At 39.4% G+C, this 22,981-nt stretch overlaps 2 protein-coding genes across 5 annotated transcripts in view; both read left to right on the top strand.

The window, feature by feature from the left end:
* The window catches only part of ATF7IP2 (activating transcription factor 7 interacting protein 2), a 53,576-nt gene extending 34,375 nt beyond the window's left edge, over nt 1-19,201 (top strand). For 2 of the 4 annotated variants that reach the window (XM_050774284.1, XM_050774289.1), the window contains 5 exons: nt 9,740-9,813; nt 11,123-11,178; nt 11,568-11,634; nt 16,448-16,533; nt 17,382-19,201. In XM_050774284.1, the coding sequence (XP_050630241.1) occupies nt 9,740-9,813; nt 11,123-11,178; nt 11,568-11,634; nt 16,448-16,533; nt 17,382-17,795 (697 nt within the window). In that variant the 3' untranslated portion in view covers nt 17,796-19,201. The remainder of the gene's footprint in view (nt 1-9,739; nt 9,814-11,122; nt 11,179-11,567; nt 11,635-16,447; nt 16,534-17,381) is intronic. The other 2 variants (XM_050774285.1, XM_050774288.1) reach the window with 2 other exon arrangements.
* The window catches only part of NUBP1 (NUBP iron-sulfur cluster assembly factor 1, cytosolic), a 612,258-nt gene that overhangs the window by 320,783 nt on the left and 268,494 nt on the right, over nt 1-22,981 (top strand). The gene's annotated exons all lie outside the window — the stretch shown is intronic.

The following is a 22,981-nucleotide window of genomic DNA, read 5'->3' as shown; positions in this document are numbered from 1 at the left end:
CTTGATCTTAGAATACTTCAGCTTTGTTTACTGTTTTCCCCATCTTATGTGTTTTTGTGCACTTCAATTTTACATTAAGTCCCAGAGGATGACTACTATGTACCATCATTGTTTATTTAGAGTTACCCACATATTTATGTTTTCTCTTGCCCATTTCTTCCTGTAGTTTCATCTTTCCATCTGGGCTCATTTTTTTTTTTTTCCACATGAAGATCTCTATTTATTATTTCTTTTGCTTTTAATTCTGCTTAGAAAAAAATGCGGTCAGTTTTTATCCGGAAATGACTTCATGTTGTCTTTATTTTTGAAGGGTATGTTAACTTGGGTATAGAATTATAGGTTGGCAACTATTTTCTTTGAGCACTGTTATTTTCATCACATTGCTTTCTGACTTCTATTTCTGTTGAAATGTTTTAACATTTTAGTTTTGCTTTTTCGAAGATATGTCTCCAGCTGCTTTTAAGATAATCTACTTTGGTTTTCATCAATATACTATTAATATAAGATGTTAGGTGGTGGGGAGTATACTTGGCCCTTCTTGAATCTGTAGCTTGATACCTTTCATTGTCTTGGGAAAATTATTGATATTGCTTCAGATACTGCTTCTGGAGCATTCCATGTCTTCTATCTTACTGGTTTCTAATTATGTGCTTTTCTATATACTGCATCTGTTTTGCTCTAGATACTTTTGTCTGGGTATCTTCAACTAACCTGTATCGTGTTCCAGCTTATTAATCCTAATCCTTTCTTTTACTTGATCCAAGTAGCTATTAAACTCATGTATTGAATTCTTATTTTCAATTTGTATATTTTTCAGTTCTTGGTTATTTTTTACAGATTCACATTCTCTGGTGAAATTATTTACCTTGCCATCCATGTGTTGAACATTTTAGTCACTGAGATTTTCAGATCTATTTCTCACAACTCTCCTATCTGGGTCACTTTGAATTCTATTTGTGTTTGCTCTTTTACATCTTTGTCCTGTCTGTTAGGACAGTTGCTAATTTTGTGTTTGATTACTGGATATTGTATATTGGAAATGGTAAAGGCTCTGAATGATGTCTTCCCCTAGACTAGACTCACCCTGTACTCTGGAAAGCAGCAGAGAGACACAGCACCTGTGCTGGATTTTAGATATGTCCACAAATTTTCAGTACCCCTCCTTTAAAATGTGGAGCCTAATTCCATCTTGGACTATACTTAGTGACTCACTTCTAATGCATAGAATATGGCACAAGTGACATTATTTTAGTAGATCATAAAATACATTAGCTTCCTTGTTCTCTCTTAGATCACTTGCTCTGGAGCAAGTGACTACAGCACCTGCCAGCATCCTGACTGCAACCTCATGAGAAAACGTGAGCCGGAACCCTTGACTCCACGACTTCCTACTTATTTACCCACAGGAATTGAGATAATGAATGTTTGGATTTTTAGGCCATTATGTTTTGGAGTAAATTATTATGTGGCAATAGAGATACAGTACAACATTTCAATCTGTTCAGAAATTGAGCAGAACTGAGGCTGATCTGCAGATTTTATAAGACTTGGTGATTTCTTATTTTCCCCCATTCTTGTGTTACAGCCCTCTTGCCTGGGATATGGTCTGTGGCTCCCCTCCTATTGCTGGTCTTATATTCCAGTTCTTGGCTCCTCAATACCAGCCCTCTGTGATTTCAGTCACTTTTTGCTTGGTTTCATAGCATCCTGTGTGCCTGAGTTGACAAATGCCTTGAGAGAAGAACACTGGCCAAGTGTCTAGCTCACGTCTCTTGGATCTTGGTCTCTCTAGTTATTGGTCTCTCAGGTTATGGCTGCCTCCACAGCCTTCTAATGTCTTCAAATAGATATTTTTCCCCCCAATTTTTCAGATTCCTTAAGTGTGGGACTCCATCATAGCTGTTCTACATGTCATTCATGTACTTTTGTATACATTATCTATTTTTAAATTTTTAAAAACATTTAAGAAATAAAGGAACCCTTACAAAGGAAAAAAGACATATATTGTTCCCCCTGTTATTATCCTGGCTCTAGAGAAAACCGGATTTTATCATTGTTTTTTCTCATGCCCCAGGTATTGAAGGAATTAGTGCCACTGTTGTCTGTGTCTGTAGTATGGCTGGATTTAGAAGTTTAAGCATTTTTGTTTTTAGAGTCAAGAGGAAATAGGAAAGGCAATAACAACTGAGCTGCAGAAGCTCATAGAAGAGAAAGTTTATGGCCCAGAACACATGACAAAAATGAAACTTGCTTAAGTTGGAAGAAAATGCCTTTATATGCAATTACTTCCAAAGAGTAAGCAGCAGGGTCTAAGGCACCCAAGAGCAGACCATTTCACCAATACTGATTGAATAAAATATTAATACGGCCTAAAAAAATCTCACATTGAATTTCATGTGATAAAGAAATGTTTACAGAGATAGAAAGGGGGACAGGAAGGAGTTACGAGCCACAGTGTCTTAAGAAAGTTACTACTATTTTGCATGTGTTCCTCCATACTCATTCTTTTGTTGCTGCTGTTGTTGATGTTTGGGAGATGGAGTTTCGCTCTTTTGGCCCAGGCTGGAGTGCAATGTGGCACGATCTTAGCTCACTGCAACCTTCACCTCCCGGGTTTAGGCGATTCTTCGGCCTCAGCCTCCTGAGTAGCTGGGATTACAGGCATGTGTTGCCACGCCCAGCTAATTTTGTGTTTTTAATAGAGATAGGGTTTCACCATGTTGGCCAGGCTGCTCTTGAACTCGTCACCTCAGGTGATCCGCCTGCCTCAGCCTCCCAAAGTGCTGGAATTATAGGCGTGAGCCACCACGCCTGTCCATCCTACTCATTGTTTATTAAAATTTATTTAATCCTAATAATAAATGTATCCCTCTTTTACAGATGAGGAAATCAAAGCAGAGTTTCTTGCCCCAAAACACTCAAGTAGTAAATGGCAGAGCCTGGATTTGGATCTAAACATTCTGTCTTCAGAACCTATGCTCTTACCTACTATATAATAACAATGCCTGGAGAAATGAATTACTAATTTTAGACATAGAAGTGTTTCTCCAAGGTAAACTACAAGTAGATAACATATGTTAGTCACACTCAGGCTTCCATAAAAATTACCAGTTTCCTCAGTTTTCCTCCCAGATGTGGTTCATTAAAAAAGAGCTGGGCTGGGCACGGTGGCTCACGCCTGTAATCCCAGCATTTTGGGAGGCCGAGGCTCCTGAGCTCAGGAGTTTGACACCAGCCTGGGCAACACGGTGAAACCCCATCTCTACTAAAAACACAAAGAATTAGCTGGGCATGGTGGTGTGCGCCTGTAGTCCCAGCTACTCGGGAGGCTGAGGCAGGAGAATTGCTTGAACCCGGGAGGTGGAGGTTAGAGTCACCTGAGATCGCGCCACTGCACTCTAGCCTGGGCGACAGAACGAGACTCTGGCCCAAAAACAAAAAAGAGCTTTCACTGGTAGCAGTTAATTGAATAGTTTCATATCATTACAACAAAATCTAGTGGAATTCCAGTTAGACTATAAGTTTGCCGTTTTACAAATGGATTTTTCAGGATAAGCATTAACAGCTTTATATACAGACATAATTTTAAAAATAAAGTTAGTTGACATGTAATATCTACTGAAAGCTGCATGAACAGTGTGTTAGCCTGATGAATTTTCACAAAGTGACAAATGACCCAGATTAAGAAACACCAATGGCATCCAGCCTGCCTTATGCCTGTTCTCCTAGTCATCAGTCTTCTAACACCATAAATTGCTTTTGCTTTGTTTTTGCCTTTATAGAAATGGAATCATACTCAGTGAGCTCTTTTATGTCTTCTTTCATCCCACATTATGCGTTGTGAGATCCATCCGTGCTGTTGCTATTCAGCAGTTTATTCATTGCTATATAATATCTATCATATGAATATGCCACAATTGTGTAATATCTATCATATGAATGTGCCACAGTTAATCTGTTTAGTTCATGGCCATTTGGATTGTTAGCAGGTTGGGGAAAGTATAAATGGTGCTGCTGTGAACATTCTTTTACATGTCTTTTGGTGAATGTACATACATACACTTCTGTTGGACATATGCCTAGAAATGGAATTGCTAGGTCATAAGGTATGTGTATCTTGAGGTCTGATACCACCAACCAGTTTACCAAAGAAGTTGTACCAAGTTATACTCCCACTATAAGTACAGATTTTTGTTGCTGCATATCCTTGCCAACTCTTGGTGGTATCACTTTCTTTTTAGCCATACTGGTGTATAGCATCACATTGTGGTTTTAATTTGTATTTCCTTCTAATAATGAAAATTAAGTGAATTTACATGTTAGCCATTTGGATATCTTCTTTTATGAAGATTTTTGCTTTGTCTTTTCAAGTTTTTTTGACAGATACATTTATTATAAATACTTTCCTGACCCAAAGTCATGTTGTTTCCCTGATGGTGTCTTTATATGAACTGACTGTACTTAATTTCAGTGTAGTCTTTTTTTCATAGACTGTATGCCTTTCTCATGAATGCTCCATCTTCCATATTTTTAAAATTATTAATCATAGTTGTTTTAATGCTCTTGTTTTAACTCCAGTATTTGGATCACCTGTGCATCTGTTCCTATTGTTTTTCTGTCAGTTTCTGGTTTTTTTTGTTTGTTTTGGCATGCTTGATAGTTTCTGAAAAATTGTTGAGGCTCTAAGTGATGTCTTGCCAAAAGACAAGGCTAATCCTCTGCTTGCCAAATAGAGTAGGGGTCTGATCACCTAATCTACTCGGGGAATGGTATCACAAGCCTTGTAGTAATCTTGGTAAGGCTCCTTCTACCTCTAGTTCATTCTGGTCTCTAAGATATAGCCTACCATGGATCCCATCTGAAAGTTTGGACTGTTTGCCAGGGCTCCTTCACCTTGGTGGGTCCCAAATATTATTATTTACCTCGTAAATACAGTGAGACTGCCAAAAATTCTTCCTTTTTAAAGACTTTTTGCTCAGTTTCTTACACTCTCAAATAGCATTAATTGGAAGTACTGTAGCTTCAACCAAAGAAAAATTAAGTGAAGGATTTTGAGATTGATAAAGTATTTTGACTGTCATATAATGAACATCTGAGAAGAATTACTTAAAATTTTCTTACAGATTAGCAACGAAAAATACAGCTATCAGTCTTTCATCCAATTTATGACTATTACTAGAAGACAAAAATATATATAAAAGAAATTTGACAATTTAGAGGGTAAAAGTGGATAGAAAATCAAATATTCTTTTTTTTTTTCTTTTTTGAGATGGATTCTCTCTCTGTCACCCAGGCTGGAGTGCAGTGGTGTAATCTTGGCTCACTGCAACCTGTGCCTCACGGGTTCAAGCAATTCTCCTGCCTCAGCCTCCTGAGTAGAGCTCCCACCACGCCTGGTAATTTTTTGTATTTTTAGCAGAGACGGGGTTTTGCCATGTTGTCCAGGCAGGTCTCGAACTCCTGACCTCAGGTGATCCAACCACCTCAACCCCACAAAGTGCTGGGATTACAGGCGTGAGCCATGGCGCCCAGCCAAAAATCAAATATTCTTTTTTTTTTTTTTTGAGATGGAGTTTTTCTCTAGTTGCCCAGGCTAGAGTGCAATGTCACGATCTCGGCTCACCACAACCTCTGCCTCCCAGGTTTAAGCGATTCTCCTGCCTCAGCCTCCCAAGTAGCTGGGATTAAAGGCCTGTGCCACCACGCCCAACTAATTCTGTATTTTTTAGTAGAGACGAGGTTTCTCCATGTTGGTCAGGCTGGTCTGGACCTCCTGACCTCAGGTGATCCTCCCACCTCCACCTCCCAAAGTGCTGGGATTACAGGCTGAGCCACCGCGCCTGGCCCAAATCAAATATTCTTAATAAAATTTAGATTTAAATATTTGTGTTTCTTAGTTAGAAATAATGGCAAATGTTAGAGTCCCAGTGAGAAATGTGTTATTTAAAAAGTTGTTGAATTTGTGTTTTTTTAAATCTGCATGGAAAACTGTTGAGCATGAACTGAAAAATGAACATGATTCTTGCCTCTCCCCGTGCAGTCAACAGCTACAGGAACTGACATTTTGCTGTAAACAAGGCGAATCGGGCTAAAAAAAAAAATTGTTTTCAGATACTGTTCAACCAGGAGTTCAGGATCATGACTGGTAAAACGAATGAAATGAACTCTACCATTGTCCCAGCTTACTGCCTGGACGCATTTTCCAGGTCAAGAGCAGCAGGGATGGAGGAGGGATTCCAAACAGAGCCTTGTGGTCTTGCTGAGTTTAGGTCAGAGATTGGAGAGTCTGAGTTGGCTAGAAGTTATGAGGTGGAACAGTGAAGAGAAAAAAATTTAGATAGAGCTCTGAAGATCTGCAAAGGGTCCTTGAAATATTGGCTGAATACAGATCTGCATGCAAAAGATGAAACTACGAGAGACTGGGGAAAGAACTATTGGAAAGAAGGCCAAGTGATTGATTCCTAGAAGTCATACATCTTCTTTTCCTTCTGGCTAGGAGGATTGGGAACATTTAGCTTTCCCCTTGGCTAAAATGAAGAAAATTTGTAATCAGAAGTAACAGGTAGGGTCCACAGATGGGGATTGCTTTAGTGGGGCTCAATTAGTCCCAGAGATTGCAAAGAATCTATACACAGAAAAGCCAAAATCAAGCTTCAAAGGAATCAGGGTAATCCTAAGTAATTTAATTGCATGCCAGAACAAAGTCTAACACTCTTTTGAAGGAATGGAACAACATCCATTACCCAACAGCATAAATTTTCCAGTGTCTGACATCTAATGAGAAATTCCCAGGCATGCAACATAGTAAAAAAAAAAAAAAAAAAAAAAAAAAAAAAAAATGACCCATTAACAAGGAGAAGAATGAAGTGATCTACCTAGAAATAATTTGGACTTAGCAGATGACATAGAAGAGCTATTGCCAATATATCAGTGAAATAGGTATAGAAAATGTTCAGCCTAAAGCATGGAGAGGAAAAAGACCGAAAAAACAATGAACAGAGCATCAGAGACCTATGGAACAGTATCAAGGAGTCTAATACACATATTATTGGAGTATCACTAAGGCAGGGGCTGAGCAAATGTTTGAAGATACAATGTCTGAAAATTTTCCATACTTGATGCAAACTCTCAATCCATAAATGAAAAAAAACTTAAATTCAAGCAGAAGAAACATAAAAGCATACAAAACCACATCATCAGATTGCTGAAAGTCAATGAGGAAGGGAAAATTTTTAAAAGTGGCCTCACAAAAGACACATCACATAGAAAGGAAGAGAAAGTCTGACCAACATGGAGAAACTACATCTCTGCTAAAAATACAAAATTAGCCTGGCATTGTGGCACATGCCTGTAATCCCAGCTATTCAGGAGGCTGAGGCAGGAGAATCAGTTTGAATCCAGGAGTCAGAGGTTGTGGTGAGCCGAGATCGTGCCACTGCACTCCGGCCTGGGCAACAAGAGCGAAACACCATCTCAAAAAAAAAAAAAAAAAGGAACAAAAAGTAGAATGGCACCAGACTTCATGCTGTAAGCTGTGCAAACTAGAAGACATCTCTAAAATTGAGATCATAGATACTTCTAAAGTATTGACAGGTTAAAAAAAAAAAAAAAAAAGGTCCATTCAGAATTCTATATGCAGTGAAAATATGTTTCCAAAGTGTAGGGGGAAAACAGATTTTTTAAGCCAAAAAAAGGTGAGAAGAATACATCAACAGACCTACACTACAAGAAAATTTGGAGATTTTTCAGGCAAAAGGAAAATAGTATTAAATAGAAATTTGGATCTATACAAAGTAATATAGACTGACAGACATTGTAAATATGTAGGCAAATAGAAAATATTTTTGTTTCTAAAATAGTGTATACACACACACACTCTATATGGAAACACTACATCCTATATATGTACAATATATAGTTTAGAAATTATATATATACACACATACAAGCAAGAAACAATTGGAATTTGAAATTTAAAATGGATACCATTTACAATAACTTCAGAGATCATAATATATTTAGGAATAAACCAAAACTACCTAACCTAAAACTACAAAGTATTACTGAAGAAATTAAAGGAGACCTGAATAAGTGGTGAGATATATATGCAACTTTCATGAATTCATTAAGATGTTACTTCACCCCAAATTGTATATCTATCAATGCCTCAGCCATTTTTGTAGAAAGTAACAAACTAGTTAAAAACTTAAGGCCAGGTGTGATGGCTTACACCTATAATCACAGAACCTTGGGAGGCCAGGGCAGGAGGATCACTTGAGGTCAGGAGTTCAAAACCAGCCTGACCAACATAAAAAACATTAAAAAAAATTTTTTTTGTTTAAAGTTAGCCAGGCCTGGTGACACATGCTATCTTCCCAGCTACTTAGGAGGCCGAGGTGAGAGGATTCTTTGAGCCCAGGAGGTCTAGGCTTCAGCAAGATACATTTGCACCACTGCACTCCAGCCTGGGATACAGAGCAAGAGTTTGTCTCTTAAAATAAAAAATTTTATATACATTGAAAATGCAGAGACCTAGAAGATGAAAACAATGTTGGGAAAGAATAAAGTTAGAAGACTACACTATCTTTGTTCAAGACTTAACTATAAAGCTGTAGTATTAAGACAGTGTTGTTGGCATAGAGATAGGCTTGTTGACCAATGGGCACACTAGAGAGTACACATGCAGTTCATTGGTTTACGACAAAGGTACCAACGTAGTTTAACAGGAAAATATGTTCTTTTCAACAAATGTTGCTGAAATAGAGGGAAAAGTGAACCTCAGCTCTTACTTCATACCATAAACAAAAATTAACTCAAAATGGATCATATACCTAAGTACAAACAGTAAAAATATAAGATGTCTGCAAGAAAATGGTATAATTGGACTGGGCACGGTGGCTCACGCCTGTAATCCCACCACTCTGAGAGGCCAAGGTGGGCGGATCACCTGAGGTCAGGAGCTCAAGAGCAGCCTGACCAACATGGTGAAACCCTGTCTCTACTAAAAAGATAAAAGCCAGGCGTGGTGGCACATGCCTATAATCCCAGCTACTCAAGAGGCTGAGGCAGGAGAGTCACTTGAACCCAGGAGGCAGAGGTTTCAGTGAGCCCAAGATTGCGCCATTGCGCTTCAGTCTGGGGGACAACAGCAAAACTCCATCTCAAAAAAACAAAAAAGTCACTCATAAAAGAACAGGGTCAAAATGGCTTGAAATATTCTATAACCATAATTAGCATCATTTATCATCATTGCCTCAATTAAATTTGTGGTCAATATTGCTACTGGAGAGATACAGGAGCAGTTCTTTTTAAAATAATTTTCTTTGTTATAGTTTTCTACCTTTAGGAGTCCAGGTGTCTTTATGGGTCTTAATAGATTTCCATTATTAAATGATGTTTCATTTTTATAGAAGCAAGTATATCTGCTCAAATGAATTTGCATGTTTTATACATTTATGTCCATTGTATATTTATATGTATTTTGAGTCATTGTGAAGGACCCATAAAACGTGGTAGGGATCTAGTTACTGGATTTTGATGAACCTTTGGTCATATAACTGAATTGGTAATAAATGGAGTTTTTTTGGGTATTTGGTTTTATCATTTCTATTTGCCCCCACGATTGTTCAATTAAAACATTATGAAATGTTAAGTTAGAGGACTCCTAACCACTAATTGCATGTTTAAGCCTGATAATGCATGTTTAGTTTTTGTTTTTAATTTCTTTTTATCATTTTAGTAACAATGATGATGTTATGTTGATTTCTGTGGAAAGGCCTAATTTGACAACTCCAATTACATCAAATCCAACAGGTATCTTATAGCTGATTAGAATATGATCTATCAAGTTAGAAGGCCTTAAATCAATGTTTGCTTAAAAGTGAAAAATTGAATAATATCTTTTAATAAAATGAAAAATTTAAATGTACTCTCAAATGTTCTAACTTATATCATGGTTAATATTACCTAAATGAATGATTCCTTAATGTAATTGAGATTTCATTTTAACCTTCTGTTTTATCAGTTTATGGCCTTTTTGTTTCTTTTATATGTTTAATGACTTTATAAGTTGTAAAACTACTTATTTTTAATCGTTTGCCCTGGCCTTTTGTTGATGGTAGTGATGGTTTGTTTTTTGTGTTTTCATTTTTTATTTATTAAGTTATCTTATAGTCAACTTAAGATTTAAAGTTTTTCTTGTCAGTCTGGGTGTGGTGGCTCATGCCTGTAATCCCAGCATTTTGGAAGGCCGAGGCAGACAGATCACCTTGGGTGAGGAGTTCAAGACCAGCCTGGCCAACAAAGTGAAACCCCATCTGTATTAAAAATACAAAAATTAGCCAGGCGTGGTGGCATGTACCTGTAATCCCAGTTACTCGGGAGGCTGAGGCAGGAGAATTGCTTGAACCTGAGAGGCAGAGACTGCAGTGAGCTGAGATCATGCTACTGCTCTCCAGCCTGGGCAACAGAGCAAGACTCTGTCTCAAAAAAAAAAAATTAACCTTACATTTCCAATGATAACATTTCTCAAAAAAAAAAATTTTCTCTCTGTCAAAAATAGCCATCTTGTTTGGCTCATAATTTCTTATCCAAAATTCCCCATTTTCATTTCATTTTCTACTATGTTAGAGTATTTGCATCGTAATTTTAAAGCTTTGCCTCCACTTATAGCTACTTACTTGTCCCCACAGTTTGGGCTGTTAAGATTGTGAATCAGAGAATTACAAAGGATGTTAATCATTTATCTTAGGCTTCCTACTGGTTCCAGGAAGGGCGCTTCTCAGCCATGTCAGGCAGTTGTAGTCTAAAGATACTGTGAATTAAAAGTGCGTGCATTTCCAACTGTATTTTCTCATGCAAATTTCTAGGTAGAAGGATTTTCAAAAAAAGAGTTACTAATATAGTTGCAAAGTTACAGAAAGAAAAAATGGCTTGACCCAAAGTTACATTTTTTTAAAAAAATTCATTCAGTCTTTGGAATAGGTAAAGTCAATTGAGTTACTTTTTATCACTATATAATTAACAGCTAATTAGCATCCCCATTATTTTGTTTTAGCATTCATATTTCACAAAGCCCATAAATATTGTGTAATCAATTTGTCAAATGTCTCATTTCTTTCAGATACCAGAAAAACTATATCAGGAAATTCTAGCAGTTCTCCTAATGCTGAAGTTACGGTAAGTAAGAAATACTAACTCTGAATATTGTTCATTTAAACATGTTAGTTCTAGGAACTTTAGTGTTTGCTACATGTTGGATGATTTAGTTTTATTCCAGCTTACACATTGAAAAGCAGACAGCTAATGATAAGCATAATTCATAACGATACTCATTTACCAAATTCATTTACGTTCTCCTTAGTCTTATTCTCAGAAACCATATAGTATTTTACAAGAACTTTTTAATAGTAGAGTTAAACCACAGGATGGTTTGAAATTACCACTTAAAATTACCAAATTTTTCTGAATGGTAATTTAAAATTACCATTTAAAATTACCAAATGTTGAAGTTTTTAAAAACATTTTCAGCTATTGAGGCAAAGCTTTATTATTTACAATTTTTTTAGGCTGTACAGAAGAAACTTGATTTTATAATTGATTTGACAAAAGAAGGCCTATCCAACTGCAATACAGGTAAAATGATTTTTTAGATCTTTCTTTTGTAAAAAGGAGGGAAGGGTAACAACTCACAATGCACTGGGTTTACTTATGAAGTTTGTTTTAGTATGTTAGTGTGCAGATGTTTATATCTCTATGCAGTTTTAGCACATGTGCAGATTCATGTAACTGCCATCACAGTCAAAGTACAGAACCTGTAGCCACAAGGCTCCTTCATGCTACCCCTTTATACTCACACCTTGTTTCTGCCCCAATCCCTGGCAAACACCAATCTGTTCTGTACTATAACTGTTATTTCACAAATTTATATAAATTAGGTAATGCAATATGTGTTCTTCTGAGATTGACTTCTTCCACTCAGCATAATTCTGAGGGTCATCCACATTGTTGTGTATCAGTAGTGGGGTCCTCTTTATTGGTAAGAGTAGCCCGTGGTGTGGATGCATCATAATTTGTTTATTCATAAACCCACTGAAAGACATCTGGCATGTTGGGGACTTTTACAAATTTCTTTTCTTCCTGTGGTACATACTTTTTTCCCTAACCACAACAATAGCTACTGAGAGGACGCACGGAGAGACAGAAACTGGGGTGTATAACATGAAAATGTAGAGGGAGAGTGACAACAGTGTCTTTCACAGATTTAAGGAAAAAGAAGTGAAATACAATCATGGGGCTGGGGATCACTTACAAGGTCTCATTCAAATTTAATGAGAAGTATAAACCCACATATCCAAGATGTTTAATAAACTCCAGGATAAACGCAAAAGAAGTCATACCAAGACATATCATAGTCAAGTTCCTGAAATCCAGTGATAAGGAGAAAAGTGAAGATACAATGTGGGTGAAAGAACAGAGAATTCACAGGTTTCTAGGCTAGAACAACGCAAGCCAAAAGACAATTGAATGACTTCATTAAAAGGCTGGAGGAAAATAACTATCAACCTGTAATTCTTTATCTAGAAAATATCTTTCAAAAATGAAAGCAACTTTGGGAGGTCAGGTCAGGAGGATGGCTTGAGGCCAGGAGTTTGAGACCAGCCTAGGCAACATAACGAAACCCCATCTCTACAAAAATAAGAATAAATCAAAATTAAAATTTTTCAGATCAACAAAATGCATTGCCAGCAGACCTTTGCTATCAGAAATAAAGGAAGTTCTTCAAGTGATAGTAAAAGATACCAGATAGAAAGCAGATCTACACAAAGGAATAAAACTATTATAGAATGTATATAGAAGTCAGTAGATGAAAACAGTAGTGCAAAAGATAGTCACAGGATTGAAAGTATGCTGTTATAAGGCTCTTAAGTGGAGTGGTGTCATGTTGTTTGAAGCTAGAGATATATATGGTAATGTCTAGAGCAACAGTTTTTTCTTTTACATAGAAGTAAAGCTAAAAAACCAGTAGTGGAGATAAACGAAATTTTTAAAATACCCAATCTAAGAAGCCAGAAAAAAATAAAAAATAAGAGAAAAAAACAGCAGAGAAAGAACAAACAAGACTAATAGAGAACAAAAGGCAAAAGAATCAATTTAAACCTGACCACACTGATAATAAATATAAGTGGTCCAAACACTCCATTGAAAAGCATTGTTAGACTGGAGAACAATACAAGTCTCAACTGTGATTACAAGAGATGTACTTTAAAAAGGAAATAAACATTAATTGGGTTGGAATGAAAGTCCTGTCTTGTGTCTTATTATCATAAAGTTGAGCTTCTGTTGCAGTCTGTTTTAATTTGCTAAGGGCCTCTTGACTTACTGCCTTGAAAGAAGGAATATTATTTACAAGAAATTATATTTGCTAGGATATTTTAAATATTCAGCTGTTGGCTAAAAATTTAAAGGTTATTTGTATTAGTTCTTAACCTACAGATTATAATTTTACAAATCTGTCTCTTAAAGCTAGTACAAAAGAGCTGAACAGACTCTCTAAAATAATAAAACTCATCAATTCTTCTAGGAAGGTTTTTGTAAAAATACCAGTAAATAAGGGACTAACTCTGAAACAACAGTACAGAATCTTGTTCATCTTTGTCAAAAGAAAAATACAAGTAAATATCATTTGGAGGATTCATAAAATGTAGTAGTTATATCATAGGATATAAAGGATCTAAAATAGTTTTTACTGCTTAATTCTGGGATTTTTAGCTACCCAGCTTTCATACTTTCCAGTATAAACCCCCTTTTCTTAACCATCCCTGTATTTACTCTCCCCAGTTGTGTGTGTGTGTGTGTGTGTGTGTGTGTGTGTGTTTTAACTTTATGTTCTGGTGTACATGTACAGGACGTGCAGATTTGTTACATAGGTAAATGTGTGCCATGGTAGTTTGCTGCACCTATCAACCCATCACCTATGTGTTAAGCCTGGCATGCATTAACTATTTTTCCTGATGTTCTCTCCACCCCCCACCCTCCCCCAACAGGCCCAGTGCGTGTTATTCCCCTCCCTATGTCCATGTGTTCTCATTGTTTAGCTTCCACTTACAAGTGAGAACATGTGGTGTTTAGTTTTCTGTTCCTGGATTACTTTGCTGAGGATAATGGCTTCTAGCTCCATCCATGTCCCTGCAAAGAATAGGATCTCATTTCTTTTTTTTTTTTTTTTTTTTTTTTTTTTTTTTTGAGACAGAGTCTCGCTCTGTAGCCCGGGCTGGAGTGCAGTGGCCGGATCTCAGCTCACTGCAAGCTCCGCTTCCCAGGTTTACGCCATTCTCCTGCCTCAGCCTCCCGAGTAGCTGGGACTACAGGCGCCCGCCACCTCGCCCTGCTAGTTTTATTGTATTTTTTAGTAGAGACGGGGTTTCACGGTGTTCGCCAGGATGGTCTTGATCTCCTGACCTCGTGATCCACCCGTTTCGGCCTCCCAAAGTGCTGGGATTACAGGCTTGAGCCACCGCGCCCGGCCAGGATCTCATTTCTTTTTATGGCTGCATAGTATTCCATGTGTATATGTACCACATTTTCTTTATCTAGGCTATCATGGATGGGCTTTTGGGTTGATTCCATGTCTTTGCTATTGTGAATAGTGCTGCAATTAACATATACATGCATGTATCTTTATAGTAGAATGATTAATATTCCTTTGGGTATATACCCAGTAATGAGACTGCTAGGCCAAATGACAATTTTATGATGAAATCGTCAAAAGCAATTGCAACAAAAGCAAATATTGACAAATGGGATCTAATTAAAGAGCCTCTGTACCGCAGAAGAAACTGTCATCAGCAGACAGACAACCTATAGAATGGGAGAAAATTTTTGCAATCTGTCTATCTGACAAAGGTCTAATACCCAGAATCTACAAGGAACTTAAGCAAATTTACAAGAAAAGTAACCCCATTAAAAAGTGGGCAAAGGGCCAGGCGCGGTGGCTCAAGCCTGTAATCCCAGCACTTTGGGAGGCCGAGACGGGCAGATCACGAGGTCAGGAGATCGAGACCATCCTGGCTAACATGGTGAAACCCTGTCTTTACTAAAAAAAATACAAAAAACGAGCCTGGCGAGGTTGCGGGTGCCTGTAGTCCCAGCTACTCGGGAGGCTGAGGCAGGAGAATGGCATAAACCCGGGAGGCGGAGCTTGCAGTGAGCTGAGATCCGGCCACTGCACTCCAGCCTGGGCGACAGAGTGAGACTCCATCTCAAAAAAAAAAAAGAGTGGGCAAAGGACACGAACAGACATTTCTCAAAAGAAGACATACATTTGGCCAACAAACATGAAAAAAAGCTCAACATCACTGATCGTCAGAGAAATACAGATCAAACCACAGTGAAATACCATCTCATGCCTGTCAGAATGGCGATTATTAAAGTCAAAAAACAACAGATGCTGGTGAGGATATGGAGAAATAGGAATGCGTTTACACTGTTGGTGGGAATGTAAATTAGTTCCACCATTGTGGAAGACAGTCTCAGTGATTTAGAACTGGAAATACTTTTTTTTTTTTTTTTTTTGAGACAGTCTCGCTCTGTCTTCTGTCACCCAGGCTAGAATGCAGTGGCTTGATCTCAGCTCACTTCAACCTCTGCCTCCCAGGTTTAAGCAATTCTTCTGTGTCAGCCTCCCGAGTAGCTGGGACTACAGGCATGCACCACCATGCCCGGCTAATTTTGTATTTTCAATAGAGATGAGATTTCACCATGTTGCCCAGGCTGATTTGGAACTTCTGACCTCAAGACATCTGTGTCCTAAAGTGCTGGGATGATAGGCATGAGCCTCTATGCCCAGCCTCCCCAGTTGTTTTCAATCCATTCTTTTACCTACTTGTACCTTCTTTCCCTCCCACCCACCCACATTTTTCCTATTCGCCTCCTTTCTTCTTCTCACCATCTATTTTCCTTTTCGTTTCTCCTCCTCCCCCTTTTCTTTTCCCCGCTCCACATTTTATATGTAATTCCTTCCAGATGAGCATAGACCTCATTAGTTGAGATTTTTTTAATCCCAACCCACATGATTTTTAGTTTGAATTCCTAAAACTTGGGTATAGATTATAAATGGCTCTGTGTTTGAACATCTTTGTTGGCCTAACGAGAAAATTTGCCTCTAAGATCGTTGATCAGAGGTCTGTGTCTCATGTGTAAACATATCTGGTTCCCAGCTACACAGTGTCTAAAGTGTTTACCTTAAGCGGAATTTTTGTCACCCTAAAAATTTTCTATTTTTGGTACCTCTGTATCTTGAACTTTAACTAAAAGTGTATCTTCATAATTCAGTTTTATAATTTTAATTCACATTTAATTATCACCAAAGATGTAAACTATATCTTAAAGGCTATGGAATTGATTCTTGCAGATAAAATTTACTTCTTAAACCTTGTGTTGTTCACAGAAAGTCCAGTATCCCCCCTGGAGTCACATTCGAAAGCTGTTTCAAACTCAAAAGAAACAACCCCATTGGCACAAAATGCAGCCCAGGTACTGATTCAGAGTGCTCTGTAAGGGATATTTATTCCAAATTGAGTGGGAAGTACCTATCTTACTCTTGAAGAAACATTTGGGTCACATTTCAGCTTAGAAAACAATTTAATATGCTGTTGTTAATCTACTTATTTATACAGTTAAAATCATTCAGTTGAGTTTTACAGAAGCTACAGAAGTTAAAACAAATACTTTTTTTAAATTGAACAAATTGGAAAAGAAGCAATAGCCATTGTTGATGAGGATGGGAGGAAAAGGGTGTTCTCATACACTGACACTTTTCTTTTTTTTGACACCACGTCTAGCCCAGACTATACCGAATCTTGCCCTGTCGCCCAGGCTATAGTGCAGTGGCGTGATCATGGCTCACTGCAACCTCTACCTCCTGGGTTCAAGTGAGTCCCCTGCCTCAGCCTCCCAAGTAGCTGGGATTACAGGCGTGCACCACCACACCCAGCTAATTTTTGTATTTTTAGTAGAGACCGGGTTTCGCGATGTTGGCCAGGCTGGTCTCAAACTCCTGACCTCAGGTGAGGCAACGCACCCAGCCACGCTGACACTTTTCATGTAAATTAGTACAGTGTTTGAGAACGCAATTTGGAAATGAGATGGAATATTTATCCCACATGTCTAGAACCTAACCCATTCTGGATTATTGACATTCCAGGGTGTAGAAATCTTAAATCCAAAAGAGGATTATGCTTAAAGGACTGGATCCAGCCTCACATATTATTGAAATACCCTTTTATTATTTTGATAAATGGATTGAAGAATGGGAAGTATATATTTCTACAACTGCAATTGACCACTTTAAAAGCTATACTTTCTTACAATTGTGTTTTTAGGTTCCTGAGTCCTTTGAGCACCTGCCACCTCTCCCAGAACCACCAGCACCACTACCTGAATTAGTAGACAAAACCCGAGACACACTTCCTCCCCAGAAGCCTGAGCTCAAAGTGAAACGGGTTTTCAGACCAAATGGCATTGCCCTGACTTGGAATATAACCAAAATCAATCCCAAGTGTGCTCCTGTAGAAAGCTACCACCTCTTCCTGTGTCATGAGAACTCTAATAATAAATTGATTTGGAAGAAGATTGGAGAAATTAAAGCTTTACCACTCCCCATGGCCTGTACTTTATCTCAGTTTTTAGCTTCCAACAGATACTATTTTACTGTCCAGTCAAAAGATATTTTTGGACGATATGGACCATTCTGTGACATAAAATCTGTCCCTGGGTTTTCTGAAAATCTTACCTAAAAGAGAGGTCTTTAATAATTACATATTATACTACTTTTTTGTTCATATTTGTTTGTTTGTTTACAATGTTACTGTAATACTATTTGCCGTTGTAAAAGGCCAGCTCAGATTGTGAGCCCTTTCTATTGGGACAGTCCTCTTCTATATGTTTTAAGTGGCCAGTAATTTGATGAATTTCTGGTTTGTATTAAATATGTCCTTCCAATGGATAAGTTCTAAAACATATGCTATCTTGGTCGCGTGTTGCTGAGGTGTGTTGTGAACAATACCTTTGGTGACTGTGAAACTGCTGCTTCTATCAGAAGACCTAGGATACAAGCAGCCACTGTTTCCTCCATTAACAATCAGCTTTTAGTGACCTGCTATGGTCAGCATAGCTACAGGAAAAGTCAGCCCTTGACTGAGGGCCAGATCATCCCTGGAGTGCACCTCTACCAAGATTTTATGAAAAGATGACATGTTGGACTGCATAATACAAATTAATATAAAAATTAATTTTTTTTTTTGAGATGGAATCTTGTTCCATTGCCCAGGGTGGAGTACAGTGGCACAATATCAGCTCACTGCAACCTCCATCTCCCAGGTTCAAGCAATTCTCCGGTATCAGCCTCCTGAGTAGCTGGGACTACAGTAGCTTGCCACCACGCCCAGCTAATTTATTTTTAGTGGAGATGAGGTTTCACCTTGTTGGTCAGGCTGGTCTCAAACTCCTGACCTCAGGGGATCCACCCACCTCGGCCTCCCGAAGTGCTGGGATTGCAGGCATGAGCCACCACACCTGGCCAAAAACTAAAAGATTTTATGAAAAGAAATGGCTTCCCATTCTATTCAGCTTCTAAGTGAGCTATTCATTTGTGCCCCTCCTCTTTTTTGTTTTGTTTTGCACTATGTCATTCATTTGGGGAAAAAGCCTGGAGGTCTTTCCTGAATCTGTTCGTAGACATAATAAAATGTGTGCTGTGTACACAAAAACATAATAGTATCTCTCATGAAAGCATTACCCAACCTGCTGTTTGAGTTGAGAATGGATTTGTCCATCTTAGATGTGAGGCTTTAGTTTGCTGATTTCCTAAATGCTACCCTTTGATCATTTCCTGGCTGCCATCCCAATACTAAGGGGCTCAGATGTGTCTTGTGCCCACCTCTTCCTGAGAAGAAGTGGAGCTGTGACTAGTACAAGCAGCCCAAGAAACTCTGAACAGGACCCAATGGAGGCAAACTTGAGAAAATAACTGGGATGATAAAAAATAAAAAAAATCCCAACTGTTTGAAAGTTCGAAAGAGGGGCATTCTTTCCTGGTACATGGTGAAAGTTCAGGCTCCAGAGGCTCAAAACAGGGAACGGTTTTCCTTGGCATTTTGTAAATGCTCTCACATCTGCAGTAATAAAGCTGTTATTTTCTGCAGTCTTCTATGTCTTTATTTTTAAGAACATTACTGATTCATGAGAGGAACTGCCCTGTGGGTTCCCATTTCCTGCTCAGAGCCACCCTGGGTGAAGATTTCACCCTGGGATTGTCATGGACTAGACATTTACTCACTGTGAAGCCCAAAGACGCAGCCCATAAACAAGATTTTGGTACCCATCACCAAGTGAACCTACATCTGCAATTACTGGGCCATCTGGAAAGATGATCGATGCTCAAGTCTCTAGCAAATGAACTTTTATGATCAAAGGAGGAGAGAGAAAGGCTGACAGCAAACATCTTAGAGGTGGTACCTCAGAAAGCATTACTGTTTTGCCTTTTGGAGAGGCAGGGGCAAGATCAACTGTTTGTTCATTTGTTTTTGAGATAGGATCTCTGTTACCCAGGCCGGAGTGCAGTGGCACCACCATCAGCGTCCCTGCAGCCTCGACTTCTTGAGCTCAAGTGATCCTCCCACCTTAGCCTTTCAAGTAGCTGAGACTACAGGTGTGCACCACCATGCACGGCTAATTTGTTTGAATTTTAGTATTGCTGAGGTCTCACTATATTGCCCAACCTGGTCTTGAGCTCAAGGGATCCTTCCGCCTCGGCCTCCTAAAGTGCTTGGATTATAGGCAAATCCTCAACTGTTAACACATCAGTGACACCAGGAAGGAGCTAACCAGCCTAAGGACGAAAAAGTCCTGCCAATAACACAGTCACACAGTACAGAGAACCCACACCCTGACCCCACCCTATGAAATGCTTCCTATACTTCCAGTGGGAAACCTTTATACCTTCATTAGGTAACAGAATCAAACTGAGTAATGACTGAAAATTGAATACATTGAGAAAAGGCTATGGAGTGGCCCAAGGAATTACCAGGAATCCTAGAGACTCAAGGAAAAAAATACTTTGCAACAACCCAACCAAGTTTCAAACCTCATACAGTTTATGCAATTCACATTCTACATAATGATATGTTGGACATTTTATGCCCATTTTAAAGATGGAGAGACAGGCCTAGAGAGCTTAGGAGACTGGTGCAAGGTCACAGAGGCCCAGGGAATAACTACAGTCGGGATTCAAAACCAGCTACATGGTTCTGATTCATGCTGTGTACACCATGCTCTGCTGTCTGGGAACTACACTGAAGGAACGGTTAGAATTCACACTCTGCTGCCTTGTGGCTCCAGATTGAAATCCCAGCATCTGATTCGCTTATCCTAGGGCATACGTTCAAGTTGCAAGGTGAATTGGAGAAGCAAATCTCTGGTATTTCTAATCTTCAGTGAGAGGTATACACAAGGTAAGTGTGGTGGTTCTGCACTGTGTCCTGTAGCTAAGCTAGAACTACCTACCCAGAATTTCTTTCCCTGGCTGGTTCAAGGTTAGCATTGATCACAAGACATTATGCTGAGATTTGAAGAGCAGAAGTGAAATGGCATCACATGTCTTAGGTTCCAAAGGGCAGTGCAGGACATCAGAATGAGGCAGCTGATGTGCGCTGTTGCTGATCTGCGAGTTGATGGACCTGCAGCTCCTGCAGCTGCCATCAAAGCCATCTCTAGCCTATCCAAGCACAGGACACGTATGGGTGCTGCTGTGTGTTTTTCCTACAGCCCATTATTCCCATGGCGTCAAGGTGGGATTGGTGACACAGGTTCCAGTTTGTACTTGGTCCCAACCACATCCATCCTTCCTCCCCAACAGCCTGCCTGGCTGACTGATGGTGACTCCAGGCTTCACAATAGACACAAAAGGAACAGTTTGTGTGGACTTCTCTACCAGCTCTCATGCATAGGAACAAATCTAACTCCATGAGAGATATGTCTTGTTGAATACCATGAGTTCTAAATTTCTCTTCAAACAATCAGTATGTCAGTATATTCAGTTCTTTGTTCTCCATTTTAAAGCTTAACTTCCTTATTCTCCTCACCCCTAGTTTCAGTAAACAACCTTTTCCACCAGTTCTAATCAATAGTTCAGCTCTGTTCTCCTGTTCTGTCCTGAGTCACCCTGGTCACCTGCTCTGACCTGAGTCATCCTGAGTCACCTGTTCTGTAACCGCCCTTCCCGCCAAACTACTCACCCCACCACTCCAGCTCGTATCCCTGCTGTCTTTAAAACAGCCACTCGGAATTAGCTTACACTGTGTCGTCCAACCCTAGCCAATAAGGGAATGACACAGCAGTAGGGGCTACCTGTGTCAGAATAAAAACCCCTTTCTCCTCCCTTGTTCAGGTGGGCTCTCACCATTGCTCCACCCACGAGTTGCACCCTTCACCACAACCTCGTCGAATGTTGGATGGAAGGAAAACTCAAACTGGGTTGGGAAGGACTCTACCTAGTGCTTCTAACCACCGAGATCACAGTTCGAATAAGTGACTCATCACACCTGGGTCAAAAGAGCAACACCCCCTCCAAAATCATGGATAACTATTCCAGGGCCAATTCCAACCAAGCTACAGCTAAAACGGGTTTGATCTTCTTATATTGCATCTCTTTCTTTTCCCCTTCTATTGCTAGTCCTCTCATTATTAATGTAACTAGGTCAAGTTCACCCCAAACTATTACTTTTGATGCTTGCCTTGTGATACCCTGTGGAGATTTGCCAAACCAGAGGCAACTCACCACCTCAGAAAAGTATTTTTATCCTTCCTAGCTCTCCTCAGACTAGAAGTCTGTTAACTGGGATAAGTTAGTTTGGGAAGAGTTTGATGAAGATTCCAGTATAAACTGGGAATCTTGTCCTCCTAGAGCAGAACTTCTCTGACGAAGTTGGTCCAATGCTCTACAAAATACTAAAGAGCAAGGATGGACCGCCCCAACTAGTACTTGCAGCTTCTTGAAACCATATATTTGTTTTACTAAAGGAGTTACCCCTCCCCATTGTCAGCTGAACCAGTGTAATCCAGTACAGGTTACCATCTCTTCTCCCCAGAGGTCTTCTCCTTCATTAAGCTGTTTCTATGCTATAGGAACAGAAATCTCAGAGAAGGATCCCATAAGATCCTTAGAAATGTGCTTCATTGCCTCCTCACCTCCTGCACCGCCTTCTCCCTCCCCTAAGTTCTCCACTAACCAAACCTTCTCTTGTTATATACGCAGTGATAGGACCAAAGTAGACGTTGGAGAAGTAAATGATTTAAAATAAACTTTAGCAATAGAGACAGGATATTGAGATGCAAATGCCTGGTTGGAATGGATCCAATATTCTGTTCACACGCTAAACAAAGCAATTGTTACGCCTGTGCTCACGGCAGGCCAGGGGCCCAGATTGTCCCCTTTCCACTAGGATGGTCTTCCAGTCGACCAGGCATGGGCTGGACAGTAGCTCTTTTCCAGGATCCCACCGCCTGGGGTAACAAGTCATGCCAAGCTGTCTCTCTGCTATATCCCAAAGTTTGACACCCTGTGGGTCAGCCCACGAGGGCCATCCAACCTCCATCTCCTGACACTAAGTTCATTTCGTGTCTCTCATGACAAGGAGGGAACTTAGCATTCCTTGGAGACCGGAAAGGATGCACTGAGCTTAAGACTTTTCAGGAGCTTACCAGTCAGCCCTTGTTCATCCCCGAGCAGATGTGTGGCAGTATTGTGGTGGGCCTTTACTGGACACTCTGCCAAGTAACTGGAGCAGCACTTGTGCTCTAGTCCAACTGGCTGTCCCTTTCACCTTGGCATTTCATCAACCAGAGAGAGGGAAAATACAACATCGTAAAACAAGGGAAGCCCTTTAAGGGTCTTTCAACCCTCATGTTTATTTAGATGCAACTA

The sequence above is a fragment of the Macaca thibetana genome, chromosome 20 (assembly GCF_024542745.1).
Source record: "Macaca thibetana thibetana isolate TM-01 chromosome 20, ASM2454274v1, whole genome shotgun sequence".
NCBI lineage: Eukaryota > Metazoa > Chordata > Mammalia > Primates > Cercopithecidae > Macaca > Macaca thibetana.
Note: the sequence above shows the minus strand (reverse complement) of the source record. Positions and strands in the feature narration are given on the sequence as shown.